Source organism: Notechis scutatus, chromosome 2 (assembly GCF_049901735.1).
Source record: "Notechis scutatus isolate UNSWTSFEM ecotype Mainland chromosome 2, rNotScu1.2, whole genome shotgun sequence".
Taxonomy (NCBI): Eukaryota; Metazoa; Chordata; class Lepidosauria; order Squamata; family Elapidae; genus Notechis; species Notechis scutatus.
Genome location: NC_142010.1, coordinates 146,348,179 through 146,374,348, shown reverse-complemented (window position 1 = coordinate 146,374,348; position 26,170 = coordinate 146,348,179). Strand labels below are relative to the sequence as shown.

The following is a 26,170-nucleotide window of genomic DNA, read 5'->3' as shown; positions in this document are numbered from 1 at the left end:
TATGTGACCAATCCCAAATAATAATTCAATTTGATATATATGCCACCCAATTCCGAGCAACTTTGTGAGGTCAGGGCAGAAATCCTTTTAATTAAAAAGAAAAGACATGTTTCTACAAAATGTGATTTCCCAAGCATGCTCTGACTATTTTTGCATTCAGTGCTTAAATGTACAGTTAGAGCTAACGGAAAACGGATACCACATCTATCTGGGTTATTCCTGCTGGAAAAATTTTTTGCCTGGGATTTCCTTGTGCATATCTCATGTTGGAAATATTAGATGCAGCTTTCAATAGAGTGTATTTCTCAGTAATTCTCAGGGTTGGGCTGTTGTAAAAAATCCTGGGAAGGCCCTGCCCTGAATAATAAAATTAGCTGTTTTATCTGCATTGTAACAATAAGGACTAGTGTACTTTTGAAAAAAAAAAAAAAGGTCACAACTATTTTAACAAAATCTAGTACCTTCGTTCATGTCTCTCTTTTGCCTGCCTCCCTCCACCCCCAAATCATCAATAACCATGCACAATTCTAATCCCCCAGATCTTTTTTTTAGAGGAGACTTCAGATCACACAGATTTCTGCAGGAATCCGAGAAACCCAGCCCTGTTTGCTTTGCACCCCCGAAACTTGTTTACCTTGTTTGGGAAATCACGTAAAGTGGTGACTTTGACTTTTGGCTGACGTCCTGTTTCCCCGCCTCCCCTTTCTATCTCCTTGCCAAAGAAATTTTGGTTTCTGTGTGCTTGTCTTGTTCTGGAATGAAAAGCGTCAACAAGAGAAAGCAACGGGGTGGAAGGGTTCCAAGGAGGAAATTCTTGCCCCAAACTTCCTCCCTGCTGTAACCACTCCCTCGTATGCTGACAGTCCTTTGGAAATGAGACTGCCGCCCATCTCCAGCTAGATTTTAATGGTCTTTTAAGCAGGCATGGCCTCCTTGGTGGATGACCCCATGGAGAAGCTTCAGGAGGAGGTATCTTGTTCCATCTGCCTGGAGTATCTGAGGGAGCCAGTGACCATCGACTGTGGCCACAACTTCTGCCAGGCCTGCATCTCAGACTATTGCAACCAAGGAGCCGGTTCCACAACTGGGGCAGCTCTCTGTCCGCAGTGCCGGGTGGGGTTTTTGCTAAGCAGCTCCCGCCCCAATAAGCAGCTGGCCAATATCGTGGAGGGCATTGAGCGGCTGGCTCGGAGGCCCAGCCAAGGGCTTGTTGAGGCCTTGTGCGAGAAGCACGGCAAAAAGTTGAGGCTTTTCTGCCAGGATGATGGAGAGTCCATTTGCTTGGTGTGTGACAAATCTCGGGAGCACCGTATGCATTCGGTCCTGCCCATCGAGGAGGCCGCTCATGATTACAAGGTAAGGAGGGAGCTGGGCTTGGATTCCAAACAGGAGAGCTATGAGTGAAAACAGGCTGGGGTTCTTTGCCTATCCAAATCCTCCATGGCTCACTAGGGAAGTTTTGGGCCAGTTATGCATGCTCAATCCAGCCTACCTGATAGGGTTGCTGTTTTGGAAGGAAGACCTCTTAGGGAAACTTCCTTTGCTGTTGGAGAGAAAGGGTGGTGGTGGGTATAGATGAAGCAAAAAATGCAGGAAACTCTTTTACCATTCTTAGATTCAAATTGTTCAGGCAGTATTCAATTGTTCTTCCTTGACCCTTGAGCTCTGCTGGAAGGGCAGTGTTGTTGCATGTAAATAATACCCAGTGATGAAATTTGCATAAACTACACAATGACATTCTCATGTAGGGGACGTCATTGTGACTTCTAACAGTTGTATGGGCCTATATGTTCTCTTTTTTTGTTTTTGTTTTAAAAAGCCCTCCATTACCATCAACTTTATATTGGTGGGGGGGGGGGAAATACATATATGATGAAGTGGCTCTCTCAACCCCCGTGGCATTGAGGGGCTATGAAACTGTGCCAAGAGCATTAGTTAGGCTTTTGGAGAATAACACAAGATTAATTTTGCTACTTTTAAAATTCTTACTGCATATTGCTTGGGAAAATTAATCTTCACCCTTGCTCTAGGGATCTCTGAACAACCTAGAAGATTTTGTGAACATTAAAAGGAGGGGAAAATGTTGCCTTCCTTCTCTTGGCTTTTTAGGATTCTTGAAATAGTACATATGGGTCTCCTTGTGGCCTCCCATCCAGGCACTTTTAGTTTCCAAACTCTTACAGCATCGGCTGCTCTGAGATTTCTTTCTGAGTCACATCATGCTGTTTTGATTAGCTTGAAACTCTTAGATTCTTTCAAAATTGCAGATATTTTAAAGTCAATATTCCCTCATATCCCCATCCAATTTTATCCTTGCCTTCTTCAAATGCTGCCTATAATCCAGAGGTGGTTTGCATGGGGGGTGGGGGGGAGAAACAGATTGACTGACTGACTTTTAGCTTTCAACAACTGAGAAATTTCCAAACAAAGCCTGGCAGGAACCGTGCAACGTTACAAGTTTACAGAGAGGATGTTGTCCGTGATTTGTTTTTATTTCTAAGCCCTGAAGAAGTAGCCCTGGGATGGAGTGGAACTCCTAATGAAGTCCAAAAAGTTACTTTCCTCCCCCTTAAACAAGTAATCGCCTGCTTTGGTAGTCTACTAAAAGCAATAACAATGAAGCCCTTGCAAAATGTTAAGAGAGATAAGTCCCTCGCTGTGAATATGAGAATGATAAAAAGCTATTCATCAGCTTGTTTCATTTTAACCAAATTATACATCTCTGCTTCTTACAATAGCTATAGCTTCTAAAAAGATCTGCATCTTAGAACCAAAGTGTTACGAACTAACTAAATAAACTCATTATTAAAAACTCTTCAAGCTTCGCTCCAACCGTAGGCTCGTAAACCTGCAGTTCAGATTGGTCCGCAAGTAAGTGATCATGATTGGCTGCCTTCGGCTAACCTGATTGGCTGACAGCGGCCGTCCCGGATTGGAAGACTAAGTGCGGTTAAACTCGTTCTCATTGGTTATTGAGGCAGCAGTCAGCTCTATAAAAGAGCTGCTGCTACCCAAGTTGGTTGCTCTGTTCTGAAGTCACTATTAAAGAGTTGTGTCACTACCCGATGCCTTGTCTCCGTTATTCCGCTCACTCCTCCAAACATAACACTGGCGACGAGGGTGGGATGCGGAGACAATAGAGCCAACTGTGCACTCGCTGTGCACCAAGCAGAGCACGTGGCTGAAAGAGCGTCAACAATGGCAAGATGGCCAGCGGCGCCATACCACCCGCTCCATTTGACCCGGCTAACGAAGACTGGGACTCGTATATGGACAGGTTCCAGATGTTTTTGGAGACCAACAACCTAAAGGACGCTTCGCCTGGCAAGAAACGAGCTGTCTTCCTGACTCATTGCGGGCCTGCTGTTTTCAAAATGGCTAAGGCACTTGCAAAACCTGCAGAGGTTAAGTCAATGGATTGGGATAACCTCGCTCCTATTCTTCTGGCCCATTATGCACCCGCGGTGCCAATCCTCATCAGAAGACACGAATTTTACCAGAGGGACCAACGGAAGGGCGAGAGCGTTAGAGACTTCATCGCTGACCTCCGGAACCTTGGTGGACTCTGTGATTTCTCAAACCTCGAAGAAGCTATGCGAGACCGCATAGTTCTGGGATTAGATGACCACACGGCACACAGCAAGATCATGGCCAAAGGGGACATCGATCTTGCCGATGTCATCGCTGACGCTACTGCAGCAGAGGCAACCAGGAAGTCGGCCGCTCGAATGCGCCACACCAACGCACCGCTCCGTCAACTCGCCAATGATACTTCGCCTTTCCCAGAAAAGCACTCAACAACGGCGCACCATGAAGACCTCGAATCCCCATCGGATAGTGAGGAAGAAGAGGTAAACCGACTCCGGTCAGAGCGCGACCAGCGAGACCAGCGAAGCCAAAAACCTTCGCGTCAATGCACTGGTTGTGGGGCAAATCACCCGCGAGCTGATTGCAAATTCCTCGATGCACTCTGCCGTTCCTGCGGAAAGAGGGGCTATATCGCAAAGGTCTGCAGGAGCAAGCGAGGGTCAAGCCCAATCCGTAGAGAGAACAACTCCCGCCAAACTACGGGCAGTCCACCCGTAAACCGGGATCACCTGAATCACCAATGGAACCACTATCACTACAGAAATCGAGTGCCTGCTGCGTCAGCTAGACGAGAAGAGACTCATCAAACCATCACCATCGGTCACGCCTCATCCTTGGATGCAAGGAAGATCCGAGTGAGGGTTGCCATTGAGAATCGTCCATGCGTAATGGAAGTAGACTCGGGTTCATCCCTATCAATGGTCTCGTGGAGGACCTTCAAACAGCTGATCCCTGACATCCGTCGTCAAGACCTCAGCACCCAGAAAGTCATATTAAGGGACTATCAGGGAAACCGAATTCCCATTGCCGGGTCCCGCCATGTCCAGGTCTCCTTTAAAGACCACACAGCAACTCTGCCTCTTACCATCGTAGATCGAGACCGGCCCAGTTTGTTGGGTTTACAGTGGTTCGCTCCACTGGGAATTGAACTAGCCGGCATTCACCTGACCGGGAGCAGTGACTGGGAAGCCGCCCTCATCCAGGAGTTCCAGGACGTATTCACAGAAAAGCTAGGCAAGTACAAGGGGTCCCCCATATCGTTTAGCCTCAGCCCCGGTGTTGCGCCCATACGCCTTAAGCCTCGACGAGTGCCCTTTGCACTCAAACCAAAGATTGATGAACAATTGGACAAATTGATAGCCCAAGGGGTGTTAGAACCAATCGATCACGGCCGTTGGGAAACCCCGATTGTAACACCCATAAAACCGGATGGATTGATAAGAATTTGTGGGGATTATCGAGCCACCCTAAACCACGCGCTTCAGCAAAGCGCTTATCCTGTACCGGTGGTTCAACATCTGCTTCACTCCCTGGGCGGCAGAAAAATCTTTGCAAAATTGGACCTTGCCCAGACATACTAGCAACTACCCGTAGATGCAGAGACTGCTGAGGCCCAGACTATCGTCACGCACAGAGGTGCGTTTAAATGTAATAGGCTCCAGTTCGGTGTGAGTGTAGCACCAGGCATTTTTCAAAGCCTGATGGAGCGATTGCTGCAAGGCATAAAAGGGGTCGTGCCTTATTTCGATGATGTCTTGATAGCTGCCCCCACTAGAGACGTGTTGGAGACCCGACTCAGAGTGGTTCTCCAAAAATTCAAAGATGCTGGGTTAAAGGTAAAGAGAGACAAGTGTCAACTTTGTACTGAGAAGGTTGAATTCCTGGGGTACCTCCTTGATAAAAAGGGAATTCATCCTATCGAAAAAAAAGTAACAGCCATAAAAAACGCCCCCAGACCTAGGAATAAAACGGACCTCCAAGCCTTCCTGGGACTCATTAACTTTTATAATATCTTCTTGCCCCGGAAGGCGACTGTAGCTGAGCCCCTACATCGTCTGCTAGACAAGAAAGCTTCCTGGGTCTGGGGACAACGGGAAGAACGAGCGTTCCAGCAAGTAAAAGATCTCTTGACCTCCGACGCTGTATTAATGCAGTATAACGAGACTTTGCCTTTAACAGTCACGTGTGACGCCTCGCCGTTCGGGGTGGGAGCCATTTTAAGCCATGTCCTACCAAACGGCAATGAGGCACCTATTGCTTTCTTTTCCCGAACATTATCAAAGACTGAAAGGAACTATAGCCAACTCGATAAAGAGGCTCTTGCTATTGTAGCCACTATTAAATGTTTTCATGAATATGTGTATGGACGGCCGTTTACTATAATAACCGACCACAAGCCACTGCTTGGCATATTAGCGGGGGACAAGCCTACTCCCCACATTTTATCATCAAGGATGACCCGTTGGTCAGAGTTCCTAGCCGCATATGGTTATCAACTGCTACACCGCCCGGGGAAAGCCATTCCCCACGCAGACGCGTTGAGCCGTTCTCCGCTGCCGGAAGCCATAGACGATCCAGCTCCAACCCTTACGGCGCTCCAGATCGAAACTCTCCCTTCGCCACCTCTGACTGCACGAGACATCGCAGCGGAAACAAAGAAGGACCCCACATTGGCTCGGGTCCTCAGCTGGGTGGAACGAGGTTGGCCTAACAACGAACCCGACAACATCTTCACACCATTTAAAAACCGACAAACGGAGCTGTTTTCACAGAAGGGCTGCGTTTTGTGGGGAGACAGAGTCATCATTCCTGAAAAATTACAACACAGCGTCCTAAAACTATTGCACGACGGTCATCCCGGCATCGTGCGGATGAAGGCGTTAGCGAGAAGCTACACGTGGTGGCCGGGCATCGATAAACAAATAGAAGCCTGGGTAGCCACCTGCAACAAGTGCCAGGAAATCCGCGCTGCCCCACCGAAGGCACCTCCAACTGAATGGGATCCACCTCGTGGCCCCTGGTCCTGCATCCACATTGATTTTGCGGGACCCACCAAGGGACACACTTTTCTAATAACGGTGGATGCCTATTCAAACTGGCTTGAAGTCCACAAGATGAAAAGCACCACAACAGAAGCCGTCGCTAAAAAGTTAAATAGACTATTCGTTACGCACAGACTGCCAGATGTTTTAGTCTCGGACAATGGCCCCCAGTTCACTGCCCTTGCATTCGAGCAATACCTAGCGGACCGGGGCATCCGCCATGCCTTAACTTCGCCGGCTCACCCTGCGGCCAATGGCAGGGCCGAGCATATGGTACAATTCATTAAAAAAACATTGCACAAAATGGAACATGGCGATATTGACGACAAGATAAACAGGATGCTTCTTCTTCAACACATCACGCCACACAGCACCACGAACAGAACCCCGGATGAACTCTTGATGGGCCGGAAACTTCGCTCACACCTCGATCGCCTACACCCAACCTACACGCCAAAAAAACCTTGCGGTTCCAGCAGCAAGTATCGTGCGTTCCAGGTGGGCGATTTAGTTTTTGCAAAAAACTTCTCGGCTGACCCATTGTGGGTCCCCGCTACCATCACACAGCTAACAGGCCCCAGATCGTACCGTTTACAGACGAATGACGGAAAACTGTGGAAGCGCCACATAGACCAACTTCGTTCCCGTTTGGCACCTAACTCTCTCTCACCCCCTGATTTTCCAACTGGGGGGGGGAAGGGAAGACGAGGGGGCCGAAATAGAAATAACAGAAGAACCAATCAGCAAAGCCCAGCAGACGGTACAACCAGCCAGGGGATACTCACCGCCCGACGGAAGCCCGAGCCGAGGGATGGCCTCGACACATAGCAGCCCAGTCAGAGAAGCAAGCCCAGAGAACCCAGAAAACGGCCAAGGAAACAGCCTTGATTCACCCAGCGAGACGGTGGAACCGTCGTCACCACCCGGTTCTACAAACGATCCACCGGAACCTGAACGGAAACCGGTAGAACAGCGGAAATCAAATAGGCAGGTAAAACGGCCTGCCTATTTGCGAGAATACGTCACCCCACCCCTCAGTCGAAACCTGGGGGGAGGGGTGTTACGAACTAACTAAATAAACTCATTATTAAAAACTCTTCAAGCTTCACTCCAACCGTAGGCTCGTAAACCTGCAGTTCGGATTGGTCCGCAAGTAAGCGATCATGATTGGCTGCCTTCGGCTAACCTAATTGGCTGACAGCGGCCATCCCGGATTGGAAGACTAAGTGCGGTTAAACTCGTTCTCATTGGTTATTGCGGCAGCAGTCAGCTCTATAAAAGAGCTGCTGCTGCCCAAGTTGGTTGCTCTGTTCTGAAGTCACTATTAAAGAGTTGTGTCACTACCCGATGCCTTGTCTCCGTTATTCCGCCCACTCCTCCAAACATAACATAAAGGTTATGCATTTTTTTTTCTTTTTATCCCCAAAGGCTATATTGAGCATGGGTGTGTACATAAGGAACTAGAAATTAACTGAGCAGGATTATGTTACAAAGTGGATAGCATCTCGTTATGAGGATGGATAATTTATGTATTTCCTGGAAAGTTAGTTTTTGACAGGGCGTTTTTGTTTGTTTGTTTTGGAAGCATATATTAGTAATTAGAGTACAGTTTTCCTGTATATCCATCTACAAAATTGTGGGAAATTGTGCCATTCATTTTTGTATAATCTAAGCATAACATTCAAGAAAATCCTTTCCTTTTTTCTGGACCAATTTCTTCTTCCCACTCCTTTCTTTACAATCCATGACTGTCTAGCTAGAAGAGATGTTTCGGTAAGACAAAAACTTGCAAATGGCTTTAATCTCAAACTATTCCCAGGTTAAATTTATACACTTCCCAAATTAAATTTACTATAGGCACTGAGCATCAAAACTGGAAGAAAAAGTAGATATTTTTAACAAATGCATATATTAAAAAACAAACAAACAGCTAGAAACAGCTCTGCTGTGACATTTGTAGATGGCAGTTTGCATGTTCTACAAACAGAAGTTGACCAATTTTTCCTAATCCTTGTGCTTCTAAGTGTTACATTTAGGAATTAGGATTGCTAGCTTTTTTTCCGTTTTCACCTGGCATTCCCCCTACTCCACCCACCCATTCCTTCACTTTTTACAGCTTGGGCAGAATTAAGCCAAATGAGCGTTCCTGAGCAGACAGAAAAAATGGATTTAAAAAATAGTCAACAACACCCGCCACCCATTTCTATATAGCAGCTGCTAAAGTGCAACAGAACACAATTGGAAAATAAATAGAAATTCTGACTTTATTCATTAAAATGCAAGTACATTCCCCGTTTTCTTTCTTTCTCTTTTTTCCTCCTGCAGCAGTAGTGACCTCACATCATTGCTGCCCACTTTTGATGATCTTTTCCTGTCTTTTTTAAAAATAACAAGTGGAAGTGAAAGCATTTGGAGACAATGCTTATCTCCACAATTCACAACCTTTATCATAAAACCTACTTTCCTCAGGATGTCATGCTGTTTCCGCCCCCCTCCCGAAATGAAAAGCCCTTGGGAAAATGTAAAGCACTTCCTTCACTGAAATTTGGTTTCGTCAACACTCTACTGATCGTTCCCTCTTATCATACAATTAATGAGTGTCTGTGCTTTAAATGTCAACTTGAGGTGTAAAAGTTTTTAAAACCTTATCTCTAAGTTCAGTGATTTCTCCAATAATTACTTTCTCCAGTTGACATCTTTAACCACTAAAGCCAACATCTTTAACACATTCTTCAGCTCAGTATTTGTAAACAGCAATGGATCATGCCCAGTATTTCCTAGCCGTACCACAGATAACAACAATGATCTAATACATATCGATTTTACAGAAGACAATGTTGAAAAAGCACTACGCAATCTAAAACCATCTCTATCTATTGGACCTGATGGAATATGTGCCTACTTCTTAAAAAGCTATCCACTGCCATAGCCAAACCTCTAAGCATAATCTTTGAAAAATCTTTCAGGACCAGCTCCTTGCCTAACCTATGGTCACAAGCCACAGTCATCCCCATCTTCAAAAAGCCTAGTTGAAAATTACAGACCAATCTCCTTATGCTGCGTCACCTTAAAGTCATGGAATCAATTATTAACCAATCCATCATCCTCCACTTAGAGACAAACAACCTACTCTCCAATAAACAATTTGGTTTCAGAAAAAAACTATCCTGTAATCTGCAACTCTTACACTGCAAAAACATATGGACGACACAACTCGACCAGGGCAAAGCAATAGACGCAATCTACATAGACTTCTGTAAAGCCTTTGATTCAGTGGTACACGACAAACTACTCCTAAAAATAAAATCCTATGGTATCTCTGGACAACTGAATAACTGGATAGAAGCATTCCTGGCAAACAGACAACAAATGGTCAAAATTGGGAGCGTCCTATCAAATTCTGTACCTGTCAATAGTGGTGTCCCCCAAGGCAGTGTTCTAGGACCAACTCTCTTCATACTCTACATAAATGACCTCTGTGATCATATTAAGAGCAATTGTGTTCTTTTCGCTGATGATGTAAAGCTGTTCAATACCACAGACAATGCTGCTACCCTACAAAAGATCTTGACTATGTATCAGAATGGCCAAACAAATGGCAACTTCAAATCTCAACAAATAAATGCTCTGTCTTACATATTGGCAAAAAAATCAGAAAATAAAATACAAGCTGAATAGTCAAGATCTTGTTGATGACCAAGCTCTGTAAAGGACCTTGGAATACTCACCTCTAATGATCTAAGTGCTAGAGCCCACTGCAACTACATAGCCAAAAAGGCATTAAGAGTTGTTAACCTAATCCTACGTAGCTTTTTCTCTGGTAATATCACACTACTAACCAGAGCATACAAAACATTTGCTAGACCAATACTCGAATACAGTTCATCAGTCTGGAACCCACATTACGTATCTGATATTAGCACAGTTGAGAAAGTCCAGAAATATTTCACAAGAAGAGTTCTCCACTCCTCTACTCGTTGTAGAATACCTTATGCCACCAGACTTGAAATTCTAGAACTAGAAAACCTTGAATTACGCCGTCTTCGGTCTGATTTAAGCATGGTATATAAAATCATACATTGCAATGTCCTACCTGTCAATGAATACTTCAGCTTCAACCATAACAACACAAGAGCACACAATAGATACAAACTCAAAGTTAACCGCATCAAACTTGATTGCAGGAAATACGACTTCAGCAATAGAGTGGTCAATATCTGGAATACTCTACCCGACTCTGTAGTTTCTTCCCCAAACCCCAAAAACTTTAACCTTAGACTGTCTACTATTGACCTCACCCCTTTCCTAAGAGGTCTGTAGGGGTGCATAAGCGCACCATCGTGCCTACCCTCCCTGTCCTATTGTTTCTCTTATTCTTCTTTTATTTTTCTTATATGTACCCATTTCATGTATTCACAACTATGTATACACTTATACTTATTATCTTGTAAACAATTGGCAAATCAAAATAAATAAATAAATAAATAAATAAAAATGACACATCTATTTTTTTTAATTTTTTTAAAAATTGTATAAAATACAAAAAAAAAAAAAAAAGACAAGAAAATAGGAAATTAAGGGAAGGAAGGGGAATGGGGAACAGGGGGTATGAAATACAGGGGGGAAGAGAAAAAGAAAGAAAAGTGGGCATTGACTTCCAACTCTTCCCAGCACAATACAAGATAAATATACTCCAACCTCAACTTTTTGCTTTTACATATTAATAATAGGGAGCCTCTGTGGCACAGTAGTTAGAGTTAGAGTGCAGTACTGCAAGCTACTTCTGCCGCAGCCAGCTGCCTACAATTTGGCAGATTGAATCTCACCAGGCTCAAGGTTGACTCAGCCTTCCATTCTTCTGAGGTGGGTAAAATGAGGACTCAGATTGTTGGTGGCGATATGCTGACTCTGTAAACTGCTTAGAGAGGGCTGTAAAGCACTATAAATTGGTATATGAGTCTAAGTGCTATTGCTATTGCTAATATATAACTAGCCACTTCTATAACACCAAATCTTTCTAATCAACAAAACCAAAACCAAAGTTTCATTTTTTTCTTCACAAACACAAATTCCAGAAATGATATCCACATAAAAACATATTTTCCTCTTTAAATAAAGTATTCAATTTAACCATCTCTGCTTTATCTTCCTTGCTATGGAAATACGAGGGCTATCCACAAAATAGATTACGTTTTCGTCTGTAGCAAGAAGGGGCGGAGCTAGCATGGCCATCTTTGGTCTGTGCGTCCGCCGCTCAGTCTGCATCTAGTTGTGCTAGTGGGAGGTTCATATCATTGCCCGTTATTTCACAGCAAACGTTTGAAATGTGTGCTGCAATTGAAAATCCCGCGAGTTGTGAGGTGCGATCAGTGATAAGGTTTTTGTTGGCAAAAAAAACCATAAACCGATTGAAATTTTAATTGAAAAATTGAAAGACTAAGAAAAGCAACTCAGAACAAGCGTAGAGGAAAGTTAAGCTCAAAAATTTTGTTCCAAGCCAGGTCTTCATCCTCGGAAACAAGTGGTAGTCGCTTGGTGCAAGATCGGGGCTGTAGGGCGGATGAGGAAAAATCTCCCACTTGAAAGCATTCAGGACTTCTCGAGTGCAATTTGCCGTGTGTGGTCGGGCATTGTCATGCAATTTTTAAGCTTAACTTTCCTCTACGCTTGTTCTGAATTGCTTTTCTTAGTTTTTCAATTTTTCAATTAAAATTTCAATCGGTTTATGGTTTTTTTGCCAACAAAAACCTTATCACTGATCGCACCTCACAACTCGCGGGATTTTCAATTGCAGCACACATTTCAAACGTTTGCTGTGAAATAACGGGCAACGATACGAACCTCCCACTAGCACGACTAGATGCAGACTGAGCGGTGGACGCACAGACCAAAGATGGCCGTGCTAGCTCCGCCCCTTCTTGCTACAGACGAAAACGTAATCTATTTTGTGGATAGCCCTCGTAGTATGTATTTCTATTTACACCTAGTAATCTTTGTGAACTATCACCATTTTTATTTACAAAATTTATTGTATTCTTTCAAATTCTTTGGCCTTACTGAAGTGGAGGGGGAAAGCCTTTTTTTCTTTCACCCTCCCCTTTCCCTCATAAATGACACATCAAAACAGAGATGGGTTAACAGAACCTTCCTTGGAGTTTTTGCTCTAGGTAGATCCATGGATGATTATTACTGGGGAGATTGGCAAACATGGGTAAGCATTAGCCAAGAGCTGTTAGACATGAACATCATCTTGTGGGTCATAGATGATAGTCCTACAGAACAATTGCTAGAGAAACTCTATTCACACAGAAACATTTCCTGAAGAAAAGAGAAGAGCCTGTCATTCCCCGAGAGTTATGAACTACAACCTCTCCTTCACTGTTGGACCTACTAGTTGAGGCTGCTGGGAATGGTAGCTTTGAAGTTCCCAAGCCCTGTGCCCCCAACTTTCCCAGTATAGTATGTTAGTTTGAAGCAGGGGTGGGCTTCAAAAATTTTAGCAACAAGTTCTCTGCCCGGTTGCTGTGTGGGCCTGGCCTTGGTGGGCGTGGCCTAGTCGGCCTCCTGCATCATGGCAGGGAAGGGGGCGTTTTTGCCCTCCCCGGGCTCCGGAGGCTTTCCTCAAGCCTCCAGGAGGGCAAAAATGGCCTTCCTGGGCTCCGGAAGCTCTCTGGAAGCTCTCTTGAAGCTGGAAACAGGCCCATTTCCAGCCTTCCCAAACTTCCAGGAGGCCCATTTTTTGCCCTTCCTGAGCCTCCGTGCGCACCTACACTTACCTGCATCCATAACGGGCCACGTGGAGACTCCTGGGTAGGACGGGGTGGAGTGGGGTGGGCGGGGCCAGCCAGGAGTGGGATTTGGAGGTTCTCTGAACTCTGTGCAGAATCTTAGCTAGCGAACCCCCAGCAGCCCATCCCTGGTTTGAAGGTTTATTCATCTACGTCCAGGCCTCATATATGTTTTCTTTCGCAGATGAAGCTCCAGGAAGCTGTGGACATTCTCAGAAAAACACTGGCAGAAGCAACAAAGCTGGAAGTCCAAGAGAAGGAGAAAACAGACCAATGGAAGGCAAGCCCCTAATCATGTCCCTATGACTCTTGACTAGCTCTTTTTTACCCTGAATCTTAACTAACAGGGTCATATGCAGAATTTTCAGTGGGGTGTTTTTAAATGCCTTGCTAGCTTTGTGGTGGGGGAGGTGCATAGCCAGGCAGCTACAGCCTTTTAGAGGTTCAACAGGACCATATACAAAGTGAGGATGGAGTTTCATTCTTCGAGCTTCTGAATTGGTTCCTAAACGTTTCATTACTAGGCCAGGTAATATGTTCAGAAACCTTCACTTGACACACCCACACCTGACCCATCATGAAACCCATCACAAGACCTTAACCTGATGTGACCTTGACCTGATGTGACCTCACATCACAAGATCTGCTGACCACACTAAGCCCTGATAAACAGGAGACATTGACACTGACATCCCCTAAATTCTACGGAAGATGTTACCTAGCCTGGTAATGAAACGTTCAGAAACCGAGTCATAGAAACCAACTCGGAGAACGAACCTCCACCCTCATCTTATACCCAAACTACAGATGTTCACCACTATTGTGTACAAAGTTTTTGAACAGCTCCAAATATCCACTGCAGATCCCAAAGAAGAGATTCGACCAACCCTACTAATCATGAAGGAGTAGAATTGCTAGGAAGATACATTAAAATGCTATATTGCACTCCATGAATCAGTGGAAAGGTGCCCTCACTGCTGATGCCTGTGCTCTATCTTTCAGGAGCAAAGCCACAAGTGGCACTGTTTTTAGCATTTTAATGAAGGATAGCAATAGCATTTAGACTTATATACTGCTTTACAGTGCTTTACAGCCCTCTCTAAACTGTTTACCGCTTAGAGACCCCAACAATCTGGGTCCTCATTTTACCCACCTCGGAAGGATGGAAGGCTGAGTCAACCTTGAGCCTGGTGAGATTCGCTCTGCCAAATTGCAGGCAGCTGGCAATCAACAGAAGTAGCCTGCAGTACTGCATTGTAACCACTGTGCCACATGGGTCATAGATGGATGATAGATAGATAGATAGATAGATAGATAGATAGATAGATAGATAGATAGATAGATAGATAGATAGAGACAGAGAGAGAGAGAGAGAGAGAGAGAGAGACAGAGGCAGAGAGACAGACAGGGAGAAAGAGAGACAGAGACAGAGACACTGTGGCTCATGTGGATAAGTGAAGAAAGCAATATTTCATATCTCTTACCGCAAAGCCCAGAGAACAAGCAAGAGTTTGCAAAGAACAAGCAACAGGTCCTGTCCTTAAAAGGTGATGGATGAGGATGGACAAGGCTTAAAATGGCTAGTTTGGTCACTTTCCAAGTTGCTCATCAGTTATCGTTGTGGAGAGGTTCTGTGTCTCTTACCTGTACAATTTGGGCTATATTTCTGCAGAGCTGTAGCATTCTTCTGAAATAAATTAAATCAGTATCCAAAAACTAGCCTGGTGGCATCTCACAATGTCTAGAAGAGGATGAAGCAGAAAAGAGTGGTCAACAATGACTATTACAAGAGTATGGCAGTACTGAGAGCCGGTGCCTGAGGCCGTAACACCTGGAAGTAACTCATGGAGTAGATAAAATAGCATTGCTTTCGCCACTAAAGTAATAGAAACAGTAAGAAGTAGAACCATATGATATCCTTCATCGGCAGAAGCAAAGGAAATGTAATAATGGATTCAATGGTAATAGGATCAGGAATACACAGCTGACAGAACTGGTCCAAGAGAGTATTATGCTTATTTCTTTTAACACCAGTCTAGTACTTTTTCAAAAGTGCCAAACCCAAATATATAAGTCAGGGACCTTCAAACTTGGCAGCTTTAACACTTGTGGACTTCAACTCCCAGAATTCCTCCTCCAGTCATGTTAGCTCAGGAATTGTGGGACTTGAAGTCCACAAGTCTTAAACTTGCCAAGTTCGAAGAGTTGTGAAAGGTCTGACTAACTCTTAAGACAGCAGGTGCCTCTTTGTAACTTGGTTATCTCTCAGCCAAGCCAAAATGGTCAAGGAAGGACAGTTTCCAGAAGTGGTTGGAAGGTGGGGGGAAGAGGGGGTACCCACCAAGCCTAACGTGACTTTAAAGCAGCTGGACTAGACCCTAAATTCTGACTGCGTCAGCATCCACATGCAATTTTCCACAGCAAAAAAAATCCTATCGGGTAAAGAATAAAAACCCTATCTTAATACTGAAATAGATGGCTTTATGCTCCCTCCACAGTGGGCTGAGCATAAAATCAAGGCAACCGAAGTCCGCAACAGAAAAATATAACAGTTATGGGGGGCCTATTTGTATAGTAGTTGGGGGAAGTGAAGAACAGCCCCATACAAGGAATAGAAGCAGGACAAAAGGTGCCAAAGAAGTGATGGATTTATGTGGCAGGTTCCTCATTCTCAGTGAGGCAAGAAGTAGCAGCACACGCTGACTGCATGTGTATTTGCCTCGGGTGTGTTTGCTTTCTTTCCCGCAAACTGTCTTACAACTCAGAAGTGAGTCAGCAGTAGCTATTTGGCTCAGATGTTGGGAAAGATCCACAGTTGCTCAAATTGTTGGTATATCAAGGCGGCTTTCAGCTCTCCAGGTTCAAAGATGAAAAATGTCATTGAAGCTGGAGAGCTTAAAGCTCCCTGGATATCACCTTCTGATCCCACAAGTGTGAGGAGCTGGTTCCGATGACCTGACCTCTGCTTGTGTGTAAAGTATTTCACCATTTCTCAGAGACTCTTGACTCTGCGGGTTGGGATTATTATATGTGAAAGAACTGCAATTCTTTGTTTTGCTTTTTCGGTTATAAGGAATGTGGCTAAACTTCAACAGGTAGGAAGAATGACACATTTGCTTGATACTCTTTACAATCAAACCATGGGGCTGCTCTGGCTGAAAAGATTACAGAAAGGAAATCCCCTTCCCTCAAAGAAGATTCACAAAATCCTGGGCTTGCATAGACCAGTTTAGGGTTTCTGGGCAACTCCCTCAAGCTATGTTTTAAAAAGCAGCTGGATTTTCAGGCACTAACAAACATTTTCCCCAAATCAAACCACAATCGACTTGCATCTCTGACTTGTCCTTGAGCAGTGATTTAAAATTTGCTAAGTAACCTAGGGATGGATCTCTAAGCACCAATTATCAGCTAAAATACCCAGAGCAACTCAAACCTCAGCAGGAAAAAGAATTCTAGAGAGATCAACATTTTGCTGTACTTTCTTACAAGTTACAAAGTTTGTTTTGTAACACTTTACAGGCAAACTGTTAGATCTGAGGTGGATCGGGTCGAAGGAGACACGAGACCATTCTAGTGAGTTCAGCTCTTTATTTAGAATAGGAATAGTCTGGAGAATCCAAGCCGCGGCAGCCCTTCATATAGGGCTGGCTCGCGGCTCGGCGGCCAATGGCAGCGCTTTGAATCTCCCGCGATCGGCACAGCCAATCGCGGTAGATTCTCAGCACTCCAATCACGGCCAGGGTTTCGACCAATCAGGTCGCTGTCCGTCTGGACCAATCAGTTGCGAGGGTTTGGAGTATGCTAATACAGCACACAAACCACAAATCCGCTACAGTAAAAAAAATTGCACTTCGGCAGTTGTCAGTATAAATATATATAAAACATGGTTTTGGGAAACATCAAAGAGGGTTATTTTAAAGACAGGAAAACCAGGAAGTACAGGTGGTGATAATGATTTAAGCATTGCTGAAAAGCAAAACCATGCAATTTGAAGTTCCTCCGTTCTGGTTCAGAAGGTTGGAAGATAGCCAATGTAAAACCAATTGTAAAAAGAACCAAGAAAAATTGGGGATGGGCTAGTCAGTTTAAGGTGGGTCCCAGGTAAATTCATTGAAGTGGCAATCAAAGACAAAAAAAAAAAAAAAAAGAATAAAGTACATAGAGACAAACTATACAAATCAACACGTTTCACATCACGGCAGTAGATCATTTGCACACGGACCTAAGTACAGGGGTGGAATTCTACAGGTTCGCACCTAGAATCGGTTGTTAATATTCTAAGCAGTTCGGAGAACCAGTTGTTAGAAGAAATTACTGGCCTAATCCTGTAAGGAAGGCAGGAAGGAAACATTCTGGTGTTGCTGCCTCTCCGTTAACCCTTATTACATTCTTGGCAGGACTAGTCTTCCTGTCTCAGGAACATCTCTGGAGTTTTTTTGCCCTCGTTTGCTGGTACTTTGCTTGTGTGGAGTGACCATTCAAAGTTACAATGGCACTGAAAAAAGTGACTTATAACCGTTTTTCACACTTACATCCCCACAGTCACGAGAGGCCAGGTGAGGAGATGCGTGCCTCGATGTGAGTGATGTTGAGTTCGCCACGCCCAGCCAGTCACATGACCACCAAGCCACGCCCACCAACTAAGCCACAGCCACAGAACCGGTTGTTAAAAAAATTGAATCCCACCCCTGCCTAAGTACTAACAATCTTTATTACTTTTCCCCTCAAAGCTACATTCCGTTTATATTACCTTCTACAAACTTGGTTAATTTGAATGATTTTTTAAAGGGCAGGACAATAAAGGACTCCATTTGTTGTTGCCATCTGGATGTGGGGGAATCTGCTTTGAGCTACAGCGGCTGTGTAATGGATTTATTAACTATCCATTGCTCCTTTGTCATACATTGATGGATGTTAATTTGATCCTGAATGCAATTATATATGCTCCCTAATGGATTATTTTCTTTCTAGAAAGGGCAGGTGCTTCAGTGTTACCTCCTGAATGGGGTTAGTATTATTAAGGAAAATAATATGATATTATTTTAATATTAGCCATATTTTAATATTTATTAATAAATATTTAATATTTATTAAAATATTTATTAAATATGAAAGAAATGTTTTAACATATTTCTTTCAAATGAAAGAAATATTTTAATATATTTCTCTCATATATTTAATATATTCCTTTAATATTAGTTTGATTCATCCAATGTCCAGTATTGCTTTCTCTCAATCCCCCTGCTAGAACAAAGTCAAGAAACACAGAACGCTCATTGTATTAGGGTTTGAAAAACGCCGCCAGGCAATGGCTGAAGAAGAGAAACTGCTTTTGAAGCATCTTCAAGAGGAAGAATTCGGGACACTGAAGAAACTGGAGAGGAATTCAGACTTCCTTCTTGAGCAGTGTGCTGGGCTGCAAAACCTCATCACAGAGATGGAACATAAATGCCAAGAACCTGCAGCCATCTTGCTCAAGGTGAGGTCTTTCAGGATAAGCCAGCTGAAAGGAGTAAGAGAAAGCAATGGCTACATGCAACAAATTTGCCATGGCCTCTTGCTGGAGAGGACAGCCCAATGGCTCAGTGGTTAAGATGCTGGGTTTGTTGGCTGGAACAGCCTGCCGACAAGCATTGCACAATGGGGTGAGCATCTGTCTTCGCCTAGCTCCTGCCCACCTAGCAGTTTGAAAGCATGTAAATGTGAATAAATGTGTGTAAATGTGAGTAGATAAATAGGTACTACTTCGGTGGGGAGGAAACAGCATACAGTAAACAGCATAGCAGTAAAATTGGCAGGCACTCCTTGCTAAAGAGCTGAATAATTTCTTGTAACTTTCTTTTCATGTTGTTTTGTTATGTTTCTTGTAGATATTAATCACCAAATTGTTCCAGAACAGGTGCTGCAAAAGGATAGAATGTAGAACTAACAGAAGGCAACATTGGTTCATTGCCATTTCTAGAATTGTGACTTTGGAAGTTGAGGTAGCATACAAAGTGATTGATAAGCTATGAATTGCATATATCCTAGATAGAATATCCAAGCCCTGTGTTAAATCCTATGTTGTCTGAGGGATAACTTCTGATGTTGTATTTTAAGAAAATGGCAAAGCTGCTGAAAGCATCATTCCTCCCCTCGCCCAACTTTTTAACTGGACTTTGTTCCTTAGAACCTTGAGGACTAGAAACAAAATATCTACCCTCCCCCTCACACACAAAAAGACAACAAATTGTATAATGTTTGATTGAGCAGCGTTAACAATAGGATTCTTTATAAGTTCTTTCAGCAACATTTAAAAAAAATACTGAAGCATTTACCATATTTTTTTTGTTTCTTCTTCTAGGATGTGAAAAGGACCTTGACCAGGTCAGTCCACTAAATTTAGACAGTTATTTGCAGACTTAATTTTGTAATAAATCCTGATTGAAGTTTGCTTCCAGATAAAGGCTAGGTAGTCTTCAGCTTAGGACTACAATGGGCCCCACATTTCTGTTGCTAAGCAAGGCAGTTGTTAAGTGAGTTGTGACCAATTTTGCAGCCTTTCTTTGTGACGGTGAAGTGAATTACTGCCGTTGTTAAGTGAATCTGGCTTTCCCCATTGACTTTCCTTATTGGAAGCCAGCTGGGAAGGTCACAAATGGCAATCACCATGATCCTGGCATGCTGCAACTGTATAAATAAATACATGCTGGTTGCCAAGGGCCTAAATTTTTGATCACACGACCACAGAGATGCTGCAAAAGTCATAAGTACGAGGAGTCGCTTTTTTTCAGGGCGACTATAAGCTTGAACAATCACTAAACAAATTCTTGTATGGCAAGAACTACCTGCAGTCACTTTCGTTGTCCTTAGACTTAAAAAAAAAAAGATGCTTTTAATGGGATAATTGAGGATCCAGATTGTTGGGGGCAATAGGCTGACTCCATAAACAGCTGTAAAAGCATTGTGAAGTGGTATAGAAGTAATCTAAATGCTATTGCTATTTCTCCCCAGGAGTGAAGGGCTGACGTTGAAAGAACCACAGCCGATTTCGTTGGAATTGCAAGACTCCTATGACGTTCCTGGGTTGATGGAGTCATTGCAAAGATACAATGGTAATTGAGAGGTGCTTATGTCATGCTGGGCTTAATGTATTGGATGTGTTCAAGTTCTCACTTGGATCTCAGGGATTTGGACAGGTTTCCCTCCTAGGATCACAAGATCATCGAGGGTGGGGAGGGGCAAATTAAGAGTCTGGCCCAAAGCTTGACAGTGGTATAGCTTCCTAAATTATAGAGGCGTCAAACTTGATTTCATTGAGGGTTGCATCAGGATTGTGTTTGACCTCGGAGGGCCAGGGGGCAGAGGTGGTATTCAGCAGGTTCTGAACAGTTCTGGAGAACCTGTAGCGGAAATTTTGACTAGTTTGGAGAACCGGCAAATACCGTGTTTCTCACAAAATAAGGCCGAGCCTTATTTTTTTTTTTTTGACCCCTGAAAAAAACGGCGAGGCCGTCTTTTTGGGGGTGACTTAATTCCCCTCCCTTGCATCCTTGGGTGGGCGGGCAGAGACAGCTTGGATGTTGACCTCGGCGTTGGTGGGGCACTTCGTATCGGGAGACCTTCTGCCACCGTTGCTTACCCTTCTCCCTTGCTGCCGCGGCGTTTAGAGCAACGCTGTGGCGTTTGGCGCAGCCACGTGCAGCCAGCCAGGGCTCCTCCCTGCAACCAGAGCCCGGCGGAGACACCCGGCTTCAGGCGCTCCTGTCGCCGCCTTCCCTTTGCCTTCGAAGGAAAAGCCAATTATTTTAAAAACGATGCCCTACTACAAAAAAGACTCCCCTGCCCGAGAGGGCAGCCCAACCCCACATGGGGAGGTGAATCTCCCGGGGCCGCAGCGTAGGATCGGCCCACCTTGGGAGAAGCACCCAGCCGCCATCCCTGCCTGGCGCCGGGCAGAGCGTGAAGAGCTTCGCCTGGGGCGCCCAGCGCAACTGACAGGCGGGGCCTCCTTACCAGCAGCAGAGCTCTCACCAAGGCAGCGAGTGTCTCCCCGCCAGACCCTCCTCTCATCCCGCCAGGGCCGCGCCAGAGCCGTGTGGGCTGGGCAGAGCCAGGAAAGTGAGCCGTGGGTGCGTGCCCGCCTGCCAAGCAAAAGAGCTGGGCCGACCTGAGCTTGGCTTCCTTCCCAAGTCCCTCCAGCGCGAACCCAAAGAGGCCACCGGGAGAGGCTGCCCGAGGCAGTGATAGCACCCACCCATCTGCAGACAGGGAGGCGAGGTGATGGCAGCACTGCTTCCCTGGCCAGCGGAGAGAACCCGAAGCTGCCCGTCCTTTCCACCCCTCGCCCATCCCATCCCTGTCCCCACGCATCTCCAATGCGCTGGCAGCTCCAAACGCTGCAGCGGAACGGGCATCAGGCAGAGGTGCTGACTCGGCGGGGCTCAGCTCGCAGGAGGACATGGCGCAGGCCATTGCCTTGCCTCCCTGTCCACGGACAGGTGGGCGCTATCACTGCCTCGGGCAGCCTCTCCCGGTGGCCCCTTCAGGTTCGGGCTGGAGGGACTTGGGAAGGAAGCCAAGCTCGGGTCAGCCCGGCTCTTTCGCTTGGCAGGCAGATCCGCACCCATGGCTCACTTTCCCGGCTCTGCCCAGCCCGCACGGCTCTGGCGCGGCCCTGACGGGATGAGCAGAGGGTCCAGCGGGGAGGCGCTCGCTGCCTTGGTGAGAGCTCCACCGCCGGGCAGGAGGACCCGCCTGTCAGTTGCACTGGGCGCTCCAGGCGAAACTCTTCGCACTCTGCCAGGCACCAGGCAGGGATGGTGGCTGGGTGCTTCTCCCGGGGTGGGCCAATCCTGCACTGCGGCCCCGGGAGATTCGTCTCCCCATGTGGGGTTGGGCTGCCCTCTCGGGCAGGGGAGGCTTTGTCGTACCGGTAGTAGGGTGTCGTTTTTAAAAGAATTGGCTTTGCCTTCAAAGGCGAAGGGAAGGCGGCGGCAGGAGCGCCTGAAGCCGGGTGTCTCCGCCGGGCTCCGTTTGCAGGGAGGAGCCTTGGCTGGCTGTGCGTGGCTGCGCCAAATGCCACGGCGTTGCTCTAAACGCCACGGCAGCAAGGGAGAAGGGAAAGCAATGGTGGAGGAAGGTCTCCTGATACGAAGTGCCCCATCAATGCCAAAGTCAACGCAGGCAGCACCATATCCGGGTATGCAACAAAAGTACTTCCTAACAGCAAGCCCCCCCGCCATTCCTCCCCATTTCGCATGTTTAATATAGGCCTTAATTTGGGGGGAGGGGCTTCATTTGATTTTATGCCGATAAAACATGCTGGGCCTTCCTATTGGTGGAGGCCGTATTGTTGGAGAAACACGGTACCACCTCTGATTGGAAATTTTACAGTATCCTTCCCCTGCCACACCCATCAAGCTACGCCCACCGAACCGGTAGTAAAAAAACTTGAATCCCACCACTGCCAGGGGGGCATGACCAGGGTGGCTTTGGCCAGTTTAATGTCACTCATTGAGGCTCCATTTTCACAGGCAGAGGGCTCCAGGAGGCCATCGCAGCCCAAAACGGAGCTCGGGCGGGCCGTGCGCAGCCTCTCCCGAGCTCCATTTTCATTTGCGGAGGGTTGCAGGAGGCCATCATGGCCGAAAGTGGAGCCTGGAAGGGCTGCTGGCAGAGGCACCCCGGGCCGGTCCTTTGCTGTTTCCAGCGTGGGTTTGTGGGATCTAAGCACCCCATGGGCCAGATCCAGCCTGAGGGGCCTTGAGTTTGACACCCCTGCTAAATTACGACTGGAAAAATCAGAGCAGTCTTGATAGTCTCTCTTTCTGCTTTCAGCATCGGTGACCTTTGACCCGGATACAGCTAATCCTTACTTGCTCTTATCCGAGGACCTCCTCAGCGTTCAAGTGGTGGATCAAAGGCAAGACCCGCCCAAGAGCTCTTCTCGCTTTGAAACGTGCACTTGTTTAATGGGCCGCGAGCAGTTCACTTTTGGAAAACATTATTGGGTGGTGTGTGTGGAAGGCAAGTCCAGCTGGACACTGGGAGTGTGCAAAGAATCAGTGAGCCGCCAAGGTATCTTCACCCCCTCACCGGCAACAGGGTTCTGGACAATATGGCTGAGGAATGGGGATGAGTATGCAGCACTTACCTCTCCACTCACAGAACTAGCGGTCAGAGCAAAGCCAAAGCTGGTTGGTATCTTCCTGGACTACGACGCAGGAGAGGTTTCTTTCTATAATAGCAATACCGGTTCCCACATCTTTACCTTCTTGGATTCCTTCTCTGAGACCCTTCGGCCTTACTTCTATCCTGGAATCCGGGCTGGGGGTCTCAACGATGCTCCCCTCATTATCCAGCCCGCCAAAGACCAGTCAGGACTTCCTCTTCTGGCCATTGAGACCTTTTCACATCTCTAGGGCTGGTTCCAGATGAAGCATTTTAATCTGGAATGGGACAACCAGGTGATGCTATTCCGTACTTATGTCTGTGGAGATTCCCAGCCATCCAGGCCATGGTTGTCCCAAAAGGTGCTTTTTCAAGAGGCAACTGGACTTTCTGGTTTTTCTTTGAAGGCGTTTCGCTTCTCAGACAAGAAGCTTCTTCAGCTCTGATTCAGAGCTTCTTGGATAAGAAATGAAATGTCTTCAAAGAAAAACCAAAAAGTCCAGTTGCCTCTTGAAAAAGCATCTTTGGGACCTTTCCTTACTTATGCTATTCTTGTCTGGGTCTCTTTAACACATTTTCACCCTCTGAGACAGAGGTCACTCCTGCATCAGAAAAAATGTTTCCAAATGGACCTTTGGATATGGAATAGACATGGCTTATTCCTGTAATTTCATGCAATGTTGCCTTTCTACAGTTATTCTGTCATAAAGCCCTTTATCTCTAAATCAGTCCCCTCCTCTTTTTTTTTATCCAAAAGGGAGTCTGAAAAACAATTCTTGGTGATTGAGGAGGTAATAGAGTAAGTACTGACTACCAAGGATGTATGTTAGCGTTAGTCTTTATTATTATTGTTGATGTTGGATTTTTATGGATATTTATTTTTAGTTAATATTATTTCCACATCTTTTGTAAATTGCTTGGATACTTCTGTTGGAAGTGACACAAAAGTACCAGAAATAAATAAATAAATAAATAATAAAGGCAACAATATCCAAAATCATTGAATTTAATTTACCAGAGGAATAAATATGCAGAAGTTCAAAACAGCAAGAAACCAAATTGACATAAAAGGGTTTTCTGAGGGGACAAGTGTTTATAACATCTGAGGGAAGTCTGATTTAAACTCAGATGCTTAATTTCTTTGGGAATCTTTTCTTCAGATCCTGTGGTTTGTATGTGTGGTTTTTAAAAATATCTCACTGTTTCTTTTATGTCTTTCTCTGACTTTCTTCTGTCCTTTCCCTTCCACACCTCTCCCTTTCCTTAATTCTTTGTTCAAATTACTTTTGTTTCTTCTTCTCTTTCTCCTCCAATTTGGTTATCTCTCTATATCTGTCTCTCTCTCCCTCTCTCTCTCTGTGCCTCTCTCTCCCTCTCCCTCTCCCCCCCACCCTCTGTCTCTCTCTTCTGTCTCTCTCTCTCTTGGATGGGAGGTGTATTATGTAGCTGCTTTATAATAGCATTGATGGAGAACAATCCTAGATCCCAAATGCTAGGCTTTAGGAAAACTTCCTTTGTCACTAAAAGTAAGTGTACTTATACTCTAGGGCAGAGGTCACTGACCTTTTGGACCTCAGGGACCACCAAACTCATAATTTTAAATCCCGGGGACCACTAATATGAATTTTGACTGATGGTGGCTTGCTGACGTTGGTGAGAGAGAGAGATCTGTTCTAATCTCTCTCTCTCTCTCTCTCTCTCTCACACACACACACACACACACACACACACACCCTCCAAGGCAGCCACATTCCTAACCTGCTTAGAAGAAGAAAGAAGTGGAAAAAACAGCTCGGTAGCCAGGCAAGTTCCCCCTCCACCCTTTCCCCCTCCCCTCACTACCTCTTCTTGTTCTGACGCAAGCTTTGTGTTCCTGTGGACTGGCCATGTGGGCGGCACAGCCTTGTGTTCCTGCGCAGCCTGGGTTAATTGCTTTGGGGAATGCTCTGGGGGTGATATTTCTCTGCGGACCACCGAAATTTTCTCGCGGACCACCAATGGGCCACAGCCTACTGGTTGGCGACCGCTACTCTAGAGCACACCTTTTCACTCCTTTGTGTGTTGATGGTACCAGCATGAAGATTAGGTGGCTTCTATTTAGTTTGCTCATTATCTATTGACTGTCTTGTTTATTAATATACTTAATGTTTTAGCATTATCGCTTTTTTCATGTTTGTCGTTTACTGAGAATGTCTTTAAAATTTAGCTGCAGGATACTCTTTCACCGCTAGAGGTCTCCCTATCCTTCTGCCAATTGTCAGGCAGAAGTCAAAAGTCTCTTCCCACCCCCCCCACCCCCTAAGTTATTACAGTTCTAGTTGATTGTATACAAGCTGGCCTTGATGCGGAAGTATCCACAGGATCCGATGCTTTTGTTCAAATGCCGAAAGCAATGTAATGCTGTCATAATGCAAGCTCTGGGTTTGTAAAGGTGGGCAACGTCATTACTCTTGTACAAATAGTTGACTACCTACTGCTCTTACCTTCTTGCTTTCAGCGTGGACCTGTTTTCAGAGAGAAGAGCCAAGCTTATGATTTTTGAGCCTGATTATGCATCTCGGCAGAAACTTCGTATATATCTTCATTAGATGCAAAGCTCTAGTCAGCAAGTGGCTCAGAGCAGCTTCCATATCCCTTTGCAATAATCAGGTTAAAGAAACAACCATAAGAACAATAACATTCAGAATAACAATTGCTCCAAGACAATCCAGAACGTAGTGCTGGGAAATCCCTTAACCAGTAAACCTTCCCATAAGGCAGGGGTGTCAAACTCAAGGCCTGACGACCGGATTTGGCTCGCAAGGTGCTTAGATCCTATGG

General features: G+C 45.4%; 1 protein-coding gene and 1 long non-coding RNA gene across 2 annotated transcripts in view; one reads left to right on the top strand and one right to left on the bottom strand.

The window, feature by feature from the left end:
- Nucleotides 1-1,665, bottom strand: part of LOC148132297 (uncharacterized) — a 39,677-nt gene extending 38,012 nt beyond the window's left edge. Inside the window, exon 1 of the long non-coding RNA XR_015747821.1 lies at nucleotides 1,607-1,665. This is a non-coding gene — a long non-coding RNA (uncharacterized LOC148132297). The remainder of the gene's footprint in view (nucleotides 1-1,606) is intronic.
- LOC113429049 (E3 ubiquitin-protein ligase TRIM58-like) lies at nucleotides 707-24,326 on the top strand. The gene is made up of 6 exons (XM_087956536.1): nucleotides 707-1,356; nucleotides 13,383-13,478; nucleotides 18,447-18,677; nucleotides 19,542-19,564; nucleotides 20,192-20,292; nucleotides 23,018-24,326. Exons 1-6 carry the CDS (start codon nucleotides 925-927, stop codon nucleotides 23,599-23,601), a joined length of 1,467 nt encoding a protein of 488 aa, XP_087812662.1. The 5' UTR covers nucleotides 707-924; the 3' UTR covers nucleotides 23,602-24,326.
- The last annotated feature ends 1,844 nt before the right edge of the window (nucleotides 24,327-26,170 follow it).

Bases quoted from the DNA above. Each gene is read 5' to 3' on its own strand.
- LOC113429049 (XM_087956536.1), top strand. From the start codon at position 925: ATGGCCTCCTTGGTGGATGACCCCATGGAGAAGCTTCAGGAGGAGGTA. The intron at 19,565-20,191 runs GTCAGTCCACTA...ATTTCTCCCCAG, and splicing joins GTGAAAAGGACCTTGACCAG to GAGTGAAGGGCTGACGTTGA. The intron at 20,293-23,017 runs GTAATTGAGAGG...TTCTGCTTTCAG, and splicing joins GTCATTGCAAAGATACAATG to CATCGGTGACCTTTGACCCG.